General features: G+C 48.1%; 1 protein-coding gene across 1 annotated transcript; it reads left to right on the top strand.

Annotated features, from left to right (window-relative positions):
• Positions 1–3,006: 3,006 nt before the first annotated feature.
• On the top strand, positions 3,007–4,628 carry SIT1 (signaling threshold regulating transmembrane adaptor 1). Its single transcript, XM_008577776.1, is given in 6 exon segments — positions 3,007–3,118; positions 3,121–3,175; positions 3,279–3,414; positions 3,496–3,554; positions 3,664–3,725; positions 3,811–4,628. Coding segments are annotated over 6 exon segments (657 nt in total). The 5' UTR covers position 3,007; the 3' UTR covers positions 4,045–4,628.
• The last annotated feature ends 9,431 nt before the right edge of the window (positions 4,629–14,059 follow it).

Here is a 14,059-nt window from a genome sequence, read left to right as displayed (position 1 = left end):
GATCGCAACCCTCGGTGTTGCTCCCGCGCCTCGCTTAGCCAGTGAGCGGGAACCGGTCTGTATGTGGGATCCGAACCCTCGGCGGGAGCGCCACCATGCTTCCCGGGCCGGCCCCAAATCAGGATTTTTAAAATTGGAAATCTCTCAATTTTTAAGTGTCGATTCGGTGGCATACTTAACATATTTGACCTAAAGCGGATCATTTTTTAAAATTTCTCTTCTAAATGCGCTCAGCCAGTGAGCGGGAACCGGTCTGTATGTGGGATCCGAACCCTCGGCGGGAGCGCCACCATGCTTCCCGGGCCGGCCCCAAATCAGGATTTTTAAAATTGGAAATCTCTCAATTTTTAAGTGTCGATTCGGTGGCATACTTAACATATTTGACCTAAAGCGGATCATTTTTTAAAATTTCTCTTCTAAATGACAATAATTTTCAGTAATAATCATGAAATGAAACAAATAATAAGGGCTAGAAAAGAAACTCAGTGAATATTTTCTTTTATTGAACTCTGTAGATACAATCATACCAGTATAAAAAATACCGGGCCGGCCCCAAATCAGGATTTTTAAAATTGGAAATCTCTCAATTTTTAAGTGTCGATTCAGTGGCATACTTAACATATTTGACCTAAAGCGGATCATTTTTTAAAATTTCTCTTCTAAATGACAATAATTTTCAGTAATAATCATGAAACGAAACAAATAATAAGGGCTAGAAAAGAAACTCAGTGAATATTTTCTTTTATTGAACTCTGTAGATACAATCATACCAGTATAAAAAATATATATAGTTAAATTTTTTTGGTTAAATACTACAGAACAAGAAAGCAATAGATAATGGATTAATACTTCTTAAGTACATTATTGTATTTTTTGAGAAAGGGGGCCAAAAACTTATATCTATACATTGATCTGTCTGAGTGATGAATAGTGTTACAATTTCATTTTTTGATCCTTAACCTCTGCAAGTTTGTCAAAAGTAATCTTTGCACATTCATATTCAACAGAGAATAAAACCAGATTTGTCAATCTTCATCCACAATTGATTAAAGGAAGTTTCATTAAATTTCATTTCAAAAAGTTTTTTTCACATGAGGCAATAGATGTACAAATAGGAAACGTTTTAAACATAGAGATAAGTTTGATAAAGATTCACAGAAATCCCATTTCACAATAAATTACAGAAAATTTAAATATAAATTAAAAACTTCCAAGTGTTCACTTAGAATGACAGAATTACAGTAACTCAAGTTCAGTTTCTTTTACTTTATAATCACTGTGTTGTTATTGTTTATTTTAAGTATACTGGTTAAACGCAGAAATATGTAGTTATTATTGGGGTTAGAGATGAAATTGTTCCCAACGTAAATTTGACAATTCCAAACTGTTACAAACTAATTCTAGATATAAAGACATATAGATTAATCTGTCTCTGTCAAGGGCCTATTGTATAACTGGGAGTTCTCCAGATTAACATTCACGTTTGTTACAATGTTTTTTAAAAAATAGCTAATAAAAATGTGCTAATTTGAAGCTTACATATTATTCAAACTCACTAGTGACCAAAGCAGTTTAGGACTAAGATCTACAAAAGATTTTTCAGAGAGGAATATTTTATTCCAGAATTGCAGGAATATGAGGCCGACCTCGTGGCTCACTTGGGAGAGTGCAGCGCTCCTGCCGCGGGTTCGGATCCTATATAGGGATGGCTGATATCCTATATAGGGATGCGATCCCCTTACCGGTCACAAAAAAGAAAAACAAAACAAAAAACAAAAAAAGAATTGCTGGAATATGGAAAAAGGAGACGGGGGGCCGGCTGGCTGGTTAGCTCACTCAGTAGAGCATTGTGCTGATAATACCAAGGTCAAGTGTTCTGATGCCCATACCAGCCAGCTGCCAAAAGAAAAGGAGACTCGTTGTCAGTTGATTTCATTTTATTTATTTATTTATTTGACCGGTAAGGGGATCTTAACCCTTGGCTTCGTGTTGTCAGCACCACGCTCAGCCAGTGAGCTAACCAGCCATCCTTATATAGGATCCGAACCCGTGGCCTTGGTGTTATCAGCATCGCACTCTCCTGAGTGAGCCACAGGCTGGCCCTCAGTTGATTTTATTTTAAAAATTCTCTTCAGGCAATGCATCCCCTTATTGCCTGCAACCAAAGTGGCAGGACTTCTCCCCATTCTTGACACACACTGCCATACATTTAAATTTTTTAAAAATGTTTTATTGGCTGGACAAAACACATCTCTGACCTCTGGTCTAGGGTTTATATTCAGAATTGAAAATCCCTCTTCCCACATCAATAGCCCCCCATGTGATTGGGCTGTCTCAAGGCTCAGCAGGCGCTTCACTCCCTGAAGTGAATGAGTGCAAAGAGAGACAGGACTCAGTTTCCTAGGACAGTCTGTGCAGAGATTTCTCTAATGTGATTAACTTTTGACAGTGAGAGTTCTTAGGGACGGTTTGGATGAAGTGGGTTGGGAGGTGGGAAATCTGCCTTCCTCTATCCCCTAAACTGTAGTGTTAGCAATACCAATGACAACAATCATCTAAACACACTTCCTCTCAGGTCAGCCTTAGGGCGTGGCAGAAGCATGGGTACCCAGATTCCTGTTCCCTGTCCCAGATCGGCTGTCTCAAGAACCAAGGCCTGCCCACACCACTCCACTGTGTAGCATGCGCATTGAGGACTACATCCTCCTTTATTGGACTAAGAGTTGGAGAGAAAAGGTGGGCATCCTGTGGCAGAAGGGGTGCTTGTGTCCCTGTTGATCCTGCCACTTCTGCCTCCCCTTGGAGTCTTCATGGGTTCATCTGCACATGGCACAGTACATGACCTGCTTCTCTTCTCTCGGATGGAAAGGGGCACAAGGCTACAGAGGGTTGAGGGAAGCTCAGAGCTGCCAGAGTGGCGCAGGTGCAGGCACAGGGCGGGGTCTTTGTTCTTGCGCTCAGCCCCCTTCCTCCCCGGAAACCAGTGACTTTGCCACCACCAGTATTGATGAGCTGGGAGCCAGGCCCCAGGAGAGATGGGAGCAAGGGGGGCTGTGGCAGCTGTCAGGCCATGAACCGGGCTGACCCTCAGCTCAGGGCAGTGTGCTTGTGGACTCAGCTCTCACATCGGCAGTCATGACCAGAGGTGACAACTGCACTGATCTACTAGTGCATGGTGAGCTGGGCGGGGCAGGGGCTCCTAGGGGAGGGGTCATGTGGCCCCATGGGGGTTGGGCTGGGCAGTAATACCCCCTCCCCCTCTCCTCTCGCATCTACAGGAATCCCCTCCGTAACCCAAGCCTGGGGACTGTGGGCCCTCTTAGGGGCTGTGACGCTGCTGTTTCTCATCTCTCTGGCTGCACACTTGTCCCAGTGGACCAGTGGCCGGCGCAGGAGCCATCCAGGGCTAGGGAGGTGAGTAGGGGACAACAGAGAAGGGTAGGTGGAGAGTTTCCTCTAACAGTCCCCACTCACCCCCTAAACTCTGTGTTGCAGCTCTGGAGGGTCTGTGGAAGAGGTGCCCCTGTATGGGAACCTGCATTATCTACAGACAGGTAGGGAGCTGCAGCGGGGAGGGCACAGAGGCCAGGTCCTGAGTGGGTGAGATGGGGGTGCGCAGGAGGAGGAACAAGAAGCTGATCAGATCCCTGGTCCCTGTCCCAGGTCGGCTGTCTCAAGAACCAAGGCCAGACCAGCAGGATCCAACCACTGGAGGACCTACGAGGGTGAGTCAACTGAAGAACAGGGGAGGGAAGGAAATGGGGGCTTTTACGAGGGTCTGGTGAACTTTTAACAGCCTTGCATCTCCAGGCTACAGAGGAGGTGATGTGCTATACCAGCCTGCAGCTGCGGCCTCCTCAAGGCCGGGTCCCAAACCCTGGGACCCCCATCAAGTACTCGGAGGTGGTGCTGGATTCTGAGCCAAAGCCCCAGGCGTCGGGCCCCGATCCGGAGCTCTACGCCTCTGTGTGCGCCCAGACCCGCAGAGCCCGGGCTTCCTTCCCAGATCAGGCCTACGCCAACAGCCAGCCTGCAGCCAGCTGAGGCCCAGGGCGCGGTGTGGTGGGGCACGCGCTGCCCCAGCCTCCCCTGTGGCAGGGTTACTGCTACCCTGTCTGAGGCATGACTGTTTCTCAACCCAAAAGATGGGGAGCCATTGCTACCCAGGACGTGACCTACTCTGAACTTCCTATCTGAGCTGCGAGGAGACATCTCAGGGGACCAACAGGCTCCGTTTCTTGAGGATGCTGGATGCAAAGGCAGTGGCCCCCTCCCCACCTCTTTTTTCTCTCTGTTCCTCTCAGCCCCCAGACTCCCAGCTTCTCAGTTCCTCCTCCTTCCGGAGTTTAACCAGATCCTCCTCCATCCCCTCCCTCACAGTCTTCCCCCGACACTTCAGTGTCTCCTCAGGTGAAGGAAGTGGGCAGTGGGGGAGGGGCAAGAGCCAGAGAGGATGCGGGTGGGTATGGTCTTTGGGAGCCCACAGGCTAGAGGAGGGGTCCTGGGACAGAAGGACCTGAGGGGTCCAAGCCTGGCTTCTGACCTGAGAACTCTGGCAGGAAAATACAGTCTCCATCCTGCTGTCTCTGTCATGTCCCCAAGTTTTCAAATAAAACTTCTCAAAAGTGTTTAAATTTTACTCGGAGGGCCGCAGACCTGCAACAGGCCTCCCAGGTGGGGGTGTGAGCTTTGTCTCTGCACAGAGCACTTCTGGGGGTGCCTAGCTGGGGAAGAGAGGCCAGGAGGGGCTGCTGCACCAACACTGCAGAGGCAGGTGCTAGGAGTGGAGGGCTGGAGCCCAGCTTCTCCACTGTTGTTGCTGCTGCTAGAAAAGCCCCAGGATTTGCACTCAGAGCCACCACATCCCCCCCACCGAGGGTCTGCAAGCTCACCAGCTCCTGAACTATTTTACCCATGACCTCTATAACTGTGCCACCACCCCCCTACAACTTGACAGTCTAGACCCCATCAACCTTCCCCCCTGTCCCCCATGGGTCTCCACTATACCCCTGTTTTAGCATCAGTAGCCCTGTCTTCACTCTATCATCTGTACACCTCTACTGGCCTTCTCTTCACACCATCACTATGGCAACAGTCTACTCCATCTCCACTTCACTCTCTCAATTGTCACCTACAATCCTGGCAACAGCTTTGCTTGTCACCATTTTCATTTTAATCCCTATCCAATCTGCCCTGCCTGTCCCCCCATCACCTGTTTAATTCTTAACCCCAGCTTCCTACACTGTATAACATTCTACACAGTAGGCAAGTTAGCATAGGGATCAGAACTGTGGGCTTGGGAGCCAGCCTGCCCGAGTTCAAATTCGAGGTCTACTACATACCAGCTGTGTGTTCTTGAGCTACTGGCCCTCGGTCTCTGAATCTGTAATATGGGGAGGATATTCATTGTGTCTATTTCAAAAAAAAGGTTGTTGTGAGGTTCAAGTGAATTACCATATGTAAAACACTTAGAATGAGTGAGTGCTCAGTAATGCTGGGTATTATTAAAAGAACAGAAATATAGGATCGTCTATAGGAGCCATAGGTGAAGTGACTTGTAAGCAGGGACACAGCACATAGTAGGAACTGCCAGAACTGAAGGACAGAGAAAGTTTCAGGCAGAGGGAATCACAAGGCTAAGGGGAGGCTTGTTTGGAGTAGCTGCTGGAAGTGGCTTCAGCCTGGCTGGCAGTTTTAGTGAAATGGGGGAATGGCAGGATGAGGCTGGAGGGGTGGACAGAAGTCAGATCACACCGGGCCTGTAATCTGTGCTGTGGAGTTTGGACTTTATCCTGCAGGTGAGGAGTCATTTCAGGGTTTTTGGCTTGTTTGTTTTTGTTTTTTGGCAGCTGGCTGGTGCAGGACCTGAACCCTTGACCTTGGTATTATCAGCACCACGCACTGCCAGTTTTTAAGCAAGGGATGAACACAGTCAGATATGGGCTTTAATGCCACTGGCTGCTGTGTTCATTTGCAGGCCTGCAGGACTGGAGTCAGGCAGGGCCTTTAGGAAGCTGCTGCAAAATCTAAGTGAGAGAAAATGGTGGCAGTGGCAGTGGGGATGGAGAGGAAGGGATGGATTAGAAAGATATTTACGAGGTTTTATTTAAAAAAGGCCCCACCTATCACACACCCTCCATCTTTCTGATTGGAGCCTGAAACACCCCCCACCCCCAACCCCCATCACAATAACACAACATAGCTGCAAACTGGTTCAGCTCATCACCTCATCACCTGGCAATAACACACATTTCTGATTGGAGCCTGAAACACCCCCCACCCCCAACCCCCATCACAATAACACAACATAGCTCCAAACTGGTTCAGCTCATCACCTCATCACCTGGCAATAACACACACACTCACACCCCTTAGTCCTCACACTGCATTGGCTGCCCTTCCCTCCCTGGCCTTGCCCACCTCTCCTGTAGCCCGTCTACAACCCATTCCTCGTTCTGGCAATAGCTCCAACCTGGCGAACCCTTTCTTAGCTTCAGCTTTGTATGGGAGACAGGAAAAAAATACTTCACTCTAAGCCTGAGATCTAGGCCATCTCGTCCTAGGGCCTCTGTAGAGGCAGGTCCGGCTTGACAGGCCTGAGGGTTGAGGGGCAGGAGAAAGGGGAAGCTGAGGCTTTCACTTCCAGGCGTCTGTCTTTGCCACTTAGAATCCCAGAGAAAACCATAGAGCAGGGAACTGTACGCCTGATTCTGCTCTGGTGGTCCCAGTGATAACGGACCCCCCCAAACCCACCCCCGAAAAACCCCAATGTCGCCGGGTTCCTGGGTCTCTGAGGACCTCAAACCGGGCCTTCCCAGGAGACGCCCAAGTCGCGGTCAAGGGCAGGCAGCTGGAGCTGTGTGGGAGGGAGGGTGGTTGTGGGGGAGGACACCGGATGCGGGGAACCACCGGCAGCGGGATGGGGTTCTGAGGGCTGCTGTGCTTCTGAAGACGGCTCCGGGTGTCCGCGCCAGGGGGACGTGAGAGGTTTGCCCTGGAAGCGGCGGGGGTTGGGTCCCACCAACCCACTGGGACGAGCCAGGAATCAGAGCCGAGGGCTCAAACGCTCCCATCCCAGGCCGTAGACCTCTGCACCCAGATTCGCTCTGCCGGCCGGGACCCACCTCCCTCGCCACCTCCGCCCGACCGGGACTCAGCCCCCAGCGCCCCCATCTGGCGAGACGCGGCGCCGCCACCACCTCTGCGCAGGCGTAGACTGCCTGCTCCGCGGCATCCTGGGAGTTGTAGTCCGACGGTTCGAAGCGCCCCCTGTCTAGCCTCCCAGCCGTGCGAAGCTTCCCGCCCCGCCGGCCCCCAGCCTCTGTCTCCCGACTTCGCGGAACGCAGCGGACTCGTCCTGTCTGGAGCAGGGTGACATGACTGCGCTAGAACAGCCGCTTGTAAATTGTTTCTGTAAAACGATTTTGTTTTTCATGTTTTCACGTGTGACTGTAGCGGGGTATGATTTGAACTGTTTTCCTTCCGGTCCCCGAAACCTGGATCCTCTGCCATCACCCTCCTCTACACCCCTTCAATACTTCTTACTTCTTACCTTGTCTTCATTGCCGAGGCTCATGCTCTGGCCCAGGCCCTCAGCGCTGAGCACCAGGACTGTGACAGCTTCCTAATTGATCCCCCAATCTAGGAACATAAGTTGGGGCAGCCCATCCTCCTCAAACACCTTCCAAGAGGCCCCTTCACCACACCTCTCTAGCTCGTCAACTCAGCTCACCGTACCCCATACCTGATATTTCTCTCCCCCTCCATAGCTCCAGGTGCTTTCCTTACTGGACTCCTTTGCCTCACCAGTGTGTGATTCCAGCCAGAAGGAGTGCCCTGTCCCAGGCAAATTCCCAGGGGGCAGACCCTTACGGGAAGCCACCGAGCCCTCTGGGGCCCCAGCTTTCCCCCTGTTCCTGAGATCCCAGCTGGGAGCATAGGGATGAACTTAACACCCAAGGAGGAAGGGTCTTTGGGATAGCCGAAGGTTCAATGACAGGAAATTCTTAAGGAATCACTTATAGGTGGGGAGGGGCCCCAGAAGCCATCCAGCCCAGGCCCCTCCATCTGCCTTACTCTGCAGTCTGTCAAGATGGGTTTAAACTTCCAAGCTGGTTTTGGCTACAAAGAGGGAAACAGCTGGGATGTCGAGAGAGACCACTTCATTTGAAGCTTTGCATTCAGCCATGCCCGGAGCTAAATCTGCCTTCTGAATTTTTCCATTATGTAAGTTAATAAATTCCCTTTTTTGCCTAAATCAAAGTTAGGTTCTGTATCTCTTGCAACCACGAGTTCTGACTAATTCTGTGGGGAAAGACCAGCACACTAGGGCCAGCTGAAAACACTGAACCTGCAATACATTCATTTATTGCCCAGTTCCTCCATGAACAACCTGCAAATGCTGTGGGTTCCAGGAGAAAAAGGAACAGGAGAGGAGAGGTGATAATTAAATAATAGACGAAATTTCTCTGAGCTGAAGAAAGACGTAAGTTCCAGACCCAACCTATAGGAAAAGATACACACTCAGCTGTATACAGGCAAAAATTCCAAAACTCAAAGGATATAAGAAATCTTACACACTTTCAGGCAGAAAGCAAACACTTTCTTCTCATCTGCAACCCTGGAAGTTAAAAGACAGCAACATTGAATGTGGGCTCATGGAAGAAAAGGCCTGCGACTTCGACCCAGCCAAGAAGGGAAGAAAGACATTTGAAGATTTACAGAAGTCACATCTGAGAAATACTTTTGAGAAAATACTCTAATGGAACAACAAATGAATCAGAACAGAGACTTCAAGATAGGGGAAGATGAAGAGAAGAGGAAAGAAAGCAGTGGGGAGCAATGAACCATGATCTATATATTTACATCTATATCTATCTCTATATATAGAGATATATTTATCATGTATAATATAAATGCTAAATAAGGACTCTTGAAACAGATGGAGCAAACAGTAAGGGAAATTCTAATAAGAACTAAATTATAGGAATAAGCCTCTGGAATCAGGTGAAGGGCACAAGGGGAAGGCAAAAGTGTTCCAGATATCTAAGGGCTGGGGGGGGGGAGGGGAGGAACAAGGGGAGGAAGAAAGGGAAGTAAGAGTGATCTAAAGATCACATATTATTGGGGTGGGGAGGAAGTAGAGGATAATTAGAGTATTGTGGAAATAGCTTTATTCTGTTTACATAAACTAGAAGAGACATGTGTCTGAGAGCAGGGACAGGTATGGTAACTATTAACAGAATGACAAACTCCAAATTAATGAGGGGGAAAATGGAATGAATAGCAATTCATTCAATCCGGCAAAGATAAAGAAGAGTTAACAACAATGTTAAAAATTTTAAAAACAAGTGAAATGGAAATAATAGTCAAATACATCACATTACGGTAAGTAGAAGTGGACTGGATTCCTCCATTAAAAGACTGACAGTCTTTGTTATAAATAAATTCAGGTACGTACTACTTAAGAGAAACACACTTAAAGCAAACTGATAAGAAAGTTTCAAAATAAAGATGTGGGAAAGAGACACCAGGCAAATAAACATAATAGAGGTCACACTGGTATCAAACAGAGGGAATTTGTTTGATACCACAAAGGGGTAGGAGGGAAACTTTGGGGTGATAGGAATGTTCTGTATCTTGATTGGGTGGTGGTTAGAGGACTGAATACATTTCTCAAAATTCATAGGATTTTACACTTAAAACTGATCAATTTTAGGGCTGGCCCGTGGCTCACTTGGGAGAGTGTGGTACTGGTAACACCAAGGCCACGGGTTCGGATCCTATATAGGGATGGCCGGTTAGCTCACTTGGGAGAGCGTGGTGCTGACAACACCAAGTCAAGGATTAAGATCCCCTTCCCGGTCATCTTAAAAAAAAAAAAAAAACTGATTAATTTTATTATATCTATATTACAATGAAATAAAGCTGGTTGAAAAAAAGAACAAAATTACTGTGTTCAATAAATGAAAATGCTGAATTTTTTTTTTTTTCCTTTTTGTCTCTTTTCGTGACCGGTAACGGGATCGCAACCCTCAGTGTCGCACCTGCACCGTGCTCAACCAGTGAGCAGACTGGTCTCTATATGGGATCTGAACCCTCGGCGGGAGCGCCGCACTCTACCGAGTGCACCACCGGGCTGGCCCGAAAATGCTGAATTTTAAAAATTGTTCTTTAAAGGATTAATAAAATAGATAAGGCTTTTGCAAGCCCAATTAAAGGAGGGAAAGAGAGTAAAAATAGACAAGATTGGTTATGAGAAAGAAAACATCCTTACAGATATAAGAAAAAATTAGAGAATTATTAAAAAGTACAACTTAAAATTCCTCAGCAATCAATTTGAAAATCTAAAAGAAATTTTTAAGAAATGGATAGATTTTAGGAAAAATATGTTATCAAAATTTGCCTAAGAGAGAGAGGAAAGCTTAATAGCTCAACTTAACTTAGAAAAGACCGAAGTAGAAAGATGATGAGAAATCCACTTTTGGAAAAGACTGGTGCCAGAGTTGAGTTTTATCTAAACTTAAAGAATAATTTCTATGCCATTTAACATACAAAGCCAGTATAACCTGATACCACTCCTAATAAAAACTCCAAGTAAAAAAAAGAAAAAGGAAACCTGCTTAAATATAATGAAGACTATTTACTAAAACCTAACAGCAAATATTGTTCTCAATGTTGAAACACTAAAATCACTTCAATTAAAATAAAAATTTAGACAGATGCCTGCTATTATTCCTATTATTTAACATATCTTGGAAGTTTTGTAAGACAAGACAAATGCAGGAAAAGAATGAATTGTTATGATCATCTGAAAAGAAATTATAAAGTTATCTTTTTTCACTGTTGATATGATTATATTACCAAAAAATCCAAAAGACTAGTAGAAAACTCTAGTAACAAGACAATACAATTTGGAGAGTTGACTGGATACAAGATAAATAAAACTAAACTAATTTTTTTTCTACTCTAGCAATAAGCATCTCAAATTAAAAATGGGAGCAATTTTAATTTACAGTTGAAAAAGTATAAAATTCTTAGGATGATAATTATAGCCACCATAACGCCATGCACCATTCTAAGCGCTTTGTATTAACTCAGTCAATCCTCACAACACCCTCTTGATAGATTACTACTATTATTCTTATTTTACAGAAGAGAACATTGAGGAGCAGAGAGATGAAGTGATCTACCACAGATCACTAACCAGGAGCATCTTAGAGTTTGGGAACTGAATCCTGGCAGTTTGGCACTGAGACTGCTCTTGGTACACAGATTTAACCAATAAACACACAGTACTCTTATGAAGAACGTTATACAATATTATTAAGAGATATAAAGTGAGATCAAGACAAACAGAAAATAAACCATATCCTTGTATGGGAAGGTAAAATATAAAAAACTCACTTCTCCCCAAATTAAAGGGTATAGTTAATATAACTCCAATTAGTATCTCAAAGAATAGACAGGGGAAAATATTTTTAATTTTCTTTTCTTTTTAAAGATAACAGGTAAAGGGATCTTAACCTTGGCTGGTGTCAGCACCACGCACAGCCAGTGAGCGAACCGGCCATCCCTATACAGGATCCGAACCCGTGGCCTTGGTGTTATCAGCACCGCACTCTCCCGAGTGAGCCACGGGCCGGCCCCGTTTGTTTGTTTTTTGAGTGCATACTGGAAGCTTGGTTTTGGCACCCAGGTCAATGTTCACCTGTGTATTGGTTCTGAAAACTGGCACATGATCTACAGTTTATGGAATTCCTGCAAATGATTTACTCACTCACTGCCCACCCCTACCCCCGTACACCGCAGGTACAAGTACCCTGCTGTCCCCACCCACCCCTTCCACCAGCGGCCCTGTATACTCCCACTCACTCTCACAGGCCCCTGAGGCCCCCAGGGAGTCACCAACACACACCACTGTCTGTATCTGGGGGAGGACCTGACAGGGTCAGGCCTGGGGGGAGGGTACTGTGTCATTGGAAACTTTAATCAAGCAGGAACCGTTAACAGCTGCAGAGACACCTTAGAAAACAGTGAGCCTTAAAAAGGAAATGCTTGTGAATGTGTTGCCATAACCTTTGAAGACTTTTCTGAAAATGGCCCATCACTCCCTGCCATGGAAAAAGGTAACAGCTATCACAGGTACCCTTTAGCCCACAGACTCCTTCGTGTGTCAGCCTCCTGGCAGGCTCTGACACAGACGCTCACCTCACGCAGACCACCCCTGCCAGACCACAAAGTCCTGGTGATGCATGTGCACACGCACACACACCCACGTGCCCGCCCCTCCTCAGCCACGTTCCTCAGGTGACAAGTGTGCTCCTCTGCCTCAGTGGTCACCTTCTCTGGGGCAGGCTGGGCGGTGCTGGTGGGCACAGCTCTAGGGCCCCTCACAGCACCCACCACACACCGCCCATCGCACCAGCTGTTAGCGTGCAGTGAGGACTTTTCCCCCTTCCTTTTTTCTCTGCGCAGCTGCAGGAGGGGTTTCTGAGGGGGCAGATGTCACCTGCAAGGGGGTGGGGTTTTCCCACCTCCATACCTTGTCTTGTCCCAGCTCCTTCCCATCCCTGGATGTAGGCCCTTTTGGGGATCCTGTAAGGGGTCACCTCCTGGTAAAACAGCCTTAGGGAGAACCTTCAGGCACCACTTCTCAGCAGCCCCCTTCTCCCCTCCCTGGGTTTCCTGCTCTCCTTCATCAGCCAGGCCCTCACCACCCATGGGGGCCTCTCAGTCCCTGGGTTCTCCCCGACAAGTGCCCCTGGGTGTTAGGGGCAATGTTGGGGCTTTTTAAAGGAGGAACTTTACTAGAAAAGTAGGAGGAAAACCAAAACCAAACCAAGGCAATATCAAAGCCTCAGCTGGCTCAGTCTGCATGCTCAGCATCTGGCTCTGCTCTGTCCTTGCCTCACTTCTGTCTAGGAAGCTGCAGCCCTTCTTAATCCTTGTGCAACTCCCCTGCCCGCCTGCTCCCTGGCCCCCCACATGGCGCAGGAGGGGGCGGTGGTGCCGCAGCTGCAGCCTTTCCCAGAGGTGTGCCAGCTGTGGCTCTTCTTCACCCACACCCCCAGCCCAGGCCTAGTCTAGAGCCTCTGCCTCCTGGACTTTGCTTGCTGGATTCGGCTCATGTGTGGGGACACACGGGACACCATGAGGCTGGCAGGGGCAGGGTGGGAAGAAAAAGGGGCTGATGGCCACAGGTGTGATCAGTAGGTCAACAAGGGTGGAGGGACCAGGGACAGGCTGCGAAGAAGGAGTCTGGGGATGCTTGGGGAGAAGAAACAGTTTGGTCCCAGGTCCTTTGCATCCTCCAAAGGGCTGGCTGCCACACCCAGGAAGGGCTTTTGAGTAAGATCCTCCCAGTGTGTGGGATCCTCACTCTTGGCAGTTCTGTGGGGCTAAGCAGGAGGGGAGCTGGGTCCACCCCAAAAGCCCCCAAGCTGATGGAGAGACAGCCCCATTTGACGAGCCACCAAATCAGGGAACCCTTTCTGGGAACCCGTACCTATTGGAAACCCCAGGAGGATGAGGAACTAGGGCTCCATGATAGGACCCCCCCCACTCTGATGGGGGGCATGGAGCCTCACCCTAGAGCTGGGGAGATCTTCCGAGGTCAGTTGGGCACAAGGAGATCTGACTACACATCGATAAGCCCCAGTGGACAGCGCAGTCAGGAGGGGAGGATGGGGCACATGAGGGTGGATAACCAGGAGGATGGCGCTGGAGGCTGGCATTGCCAAAGTGGGTCTTGGATGCATGAAGGGGAGCACTGGCAGGTCACCAGGACAGGCCCAGCCCTTACCTCTGAGCTCTGGACCACACTCCCTCCCCTGCTCCTCTGGCCCAGGCCCAGGGATGCCTTTTGCTTCACTGAGCCCATCTGTCTGAGACATCTTCCTCTTTCGTGACTGGAAGTCATAGAGCGAAGCACTAAGCTGAGCAGTCACAAGGGAACACAGAGCCTAAGAGTGTGAAGGGACAAAGAAGAGAGTGGCTAGGGAGGCTTGGGGCCAGTGGATGAGGGGGGCGACGGGTGGGGACAGAGGTGCTCAGGACC

The sequence above is a fragment of the Galeopterus variegatus genome, unplaced genomic scaffold (genome assembly GCF_000696425.1).
Source record: "Galeopterus variegatus unplaced genomic scaffold, G_variegatus-3.0.2 Scaffold1578, whole genome shotgun sequence".
In the NCBI taxonomy this organism is placed as follows: Eukaryota; Metazoa; Chordata; class Mammalia; order Dermoptera; family Cynocephalidae; genus Galeopterus; species Galeopterus variegatus.
The sequence above is the reverse complement of the archived record's forward strand: the minus strand, read 5'-3'. Positions and strand labels throughout refer to the sequence as shown.